At 47.6% G+C, this 2,961-nt stretch overlaps 1 protein-coding gene across 1 annotated transcript in view; it reads right to left on the bottom strand.

The window, feature by feature from the left end:
* The window catches only part of PLEKHG4 (pleckstrin homology and RhoGEF domain containing G4), a 73,694-nt gene that overhangs the window by 51,237 nt on the left and 19,496 nt on the right, over positions 1–2,961 (bottom strand). The window contains 1 exon segment of the mRNA XM_035898804.1: positions 2,011–2,104. Within this exon segment, the coding sequence (XP_035754697.1) occupies positions 2,011–2,104 (94 nt within the window).

Below are 2,961 nucleotides of genomic sequence, written 5' to 3'. Positions count from 1 at the left end.
GGAAGAGCGGACTAGGTATTTCCTCAGCCTGACAGATCTTGACCCAGAAACCTGTGGGATCAAAGTCTTCCCTCCCCAGGGAGGTTCTCAAGGGTTAACAGATCCAAGTGCTGCAGCAGGAAGGGACTCTGCATTAGGTCATCTGACCTTCGCTTACCCACTGTGAAGCAGTGCTCCTTGCTGCTCAAGAGGAAAACATCCCTTCCAAATTAAACAAGCAACACTGGATCTCAACATTTAACAGATTTCACCCACGCTATCATAGTGGGCTTCACAAAAGCCACGTAAATAAAATCCTGTTGAAGTGGAGCACAGAACAGCAGAGAAATGAGCTCCAGAGACAGTCTGCCAGAGATAAGAGACACCAGGAGACATGTCAGGACTTTCATAAAAGACGCCAAGGAGATGATCTGTGTTGTGACCTTACAGGCACAACGCAGTGCCTGCTCTTCCGTGTCCACTGGCCAGCAAACCTTGCTGCGCTCTAGGAAGCCTAGCTTGCCTGACTGTAGTTACAGTCAGTTTTCTGTATTTCTCTATGCTTGTTTCAGAGCAGGTGAGAGTACTGTCACAGGATCACAGAGGTAAACAGTAAGCATCTCCAAAAGGCTCAGAGGAGCCAGGGGATTATTCCTGTGCCATAACCAAATGGGGAGCTAGCTGAACAGGTCTTGCTGACGGAGTCTGCAGAACAGTCAGGGTAAGGACCAAAAAACCACATGCAGAGTAATCAGCCTCTGTCAGTCACTGTTACCTGGAGCACACACTCAGCTCCAGCAATCTGTCTTGCAGCACATTAATACCTGTTAACTGCTGCACCACCCTGATAACAAGGTGCTCAGAGCCAAACAGCCATCGCAGCAGGATATTACAGAGGCACTGCAAAAAGGCACGGCACCCCCCTCCTCTTTCCAGAGGGTAGGAAACTTAAGGTTAGAATGACTTTATTCCTGCCATGCTTGTATGAGACTGGGGACCCAAAAAGCACATCTGTGTCTCAATATATTGCCAATTTCCAAGTCATCTCACTAAGACACAACCACGGGCAACAAAATGCTCAAAAGCTTTGGCAAGCCTGCTGCCATGTGGGCACAGCATAAAAGAGAAGATAACTTGTATGTTACCTCTGAAGAACTGAGCAGGGCACCAGATTACTCCTTCACCACAGAGAACAAGCACACTGATAGAGCTCAGAGCTCCACCCAGCCCAGGAAGCAGGAGGACAGACCTCTGACTCAGCCCCAGCTCTCAGATGTGGCACATAAACCACAACAGACACCAGCCTCATTAAAACATTGCCCTGTTCCAGTTTGCAGAGTTTGAGTCCTAAGAGACCTAAGCTCTGATTTAAAAGGAACACCTGCTTAAACAAGATTAGTCATAGCTACAACCCAGCATCTCTCTGGCTTAACAGCAGCAGATAACTTCTATCTGAGAGCGGGGGCAACACAACCCTCTTGCTTTCCAAGTGACCGATATGAAAGCCTTTGACCTGAAGCAATACAGAGTTACAGCATGTCTGATTCCAATCATTCAGCAGCAGCCACACCAACAGCTGCATGTGCTCTTCCACCTGGCGTGACAAGCAGTGTCCTGCCCCTCCCTCCACAGCAGGCAGAGGCCTCTCTGCCTCCCTTCTCCGTGGCAGGCAAAAATCCCTGCATATTTCACACAGCCCCCCCTGTGCAGGGGACACCACCTCTAAGCACAATAATTCACAACAGAGTTCGACTTAGATATGGCCTGTTCTCAGCACAGAGATAAAAGCAAATTTGGAGGGGTGGGGAGGAGTGTTCTCCCCTAACTCAGGCTTGCTTACGTTTTTAGCTTTGTCTGCAGTCTGGCAAGTCCAGGTCATCCTCCTAAATCAGGGCTGGGTACATAACTCCACCTCCCAAAGCCAACTGAAAGCCAGGTTGGCAGATGAAGACATAAGCAGCAGATGGAGATGTAACATCCAACCAAGATAGCAAGCCAACCAGCGTTCCTTTGCCCAAGCTCGAGGCTCACCTGCAATATACTGAACGCCTTGAAGAGAGCGGGAACCGGTGAACAGCGACGAGCATCCACAAGAACAGTTAGACCCAAAGCCTGACATTCTGGTCTGCAAGAACAGACAGGAAAAAAAAAAAAAAAAAAAGGTCACGTTTGTCACCATTGAAAATCAACAAGACTACAGAAACAGAACCCATAGTCATGACAGGGTGAAAAAACCAGTACATCATGGCTCTGTAAGGACAGAACTAACTGGCTGCCTTCTCCTAACCTAAATACATACATGGAAACGACCACCTGGATTGCTTAGCTTTTACCTTTGCTATTTCCACCTGACCTTCCCATTCTCCAGTTCCTAGGATACATCTCATTGATGGCAAAGGTGCTGATACCTGCTCCGGGTAATCCACACTAGGAAAACCAGTCCTTCCTAATTGTGTTCAGGGTTGAGCTTGGCCTTAGCCTCACTGCTTCACAAGAACAGCCATTCTGGGTCAGACCCAAAGCCTATCTTGCCCAGAATCAGATTTGAAGGGAGAAGCATAAGAAACAAAGCATGAGTAGTACAAGCTTTCTCATGGGTTAAGCCTGCTCCCTTTATCAATGCTTTAAAGGATTAAAAAAAAAAAAAAATCATCACTAACAGAGTTAGCTTTACCTCTTACTAGTTTAACCATCTGAAAGTGAAACAAAGTCTCACTAGAGCCTGAGATGAGCTGGGAGGGAGAGTCTTGTCATGGTGAAAGGAAGAGGAGCTGCAGCAAACTCCAGCTTGCAGACTCCCAAAACAATTGTCAGCCAGACATCAATGCAGATTTTCTCAACCCCTGCAGATCCTCCATCCCTCTAAGCTTGGAGGCCTGGCCCTAAAAAATATCATGGCACAACACTGTATCACAGAGCTGCTGCATGACTGCCCTATCACAGCTCCCAAATCCCATTTTCTGAGCTAATGAAGGATAGCAG

This window comes from Egretta garzetta, unplaced genomic scaffold, assembly GCF_000687185.1.
Source record: "Egretta garzetta isolate BGI_Z169 unplaced genomic scaffold, ASM68718v1 scaffold27, whole genome shotgun sequence".
NCBI classification, from domain to species: domain Eukaryota; kingdom Metazoa; phylum Chordata; class Aves; order Pelecaniformes; family Ardeidae; genus Egretta; species Egretta garzetta.
The sequence above is the reverse complement of the archived record's forward strand: the minus strand, read 5'-3'. Positions and strand labels throughout refer to the sequence as shown.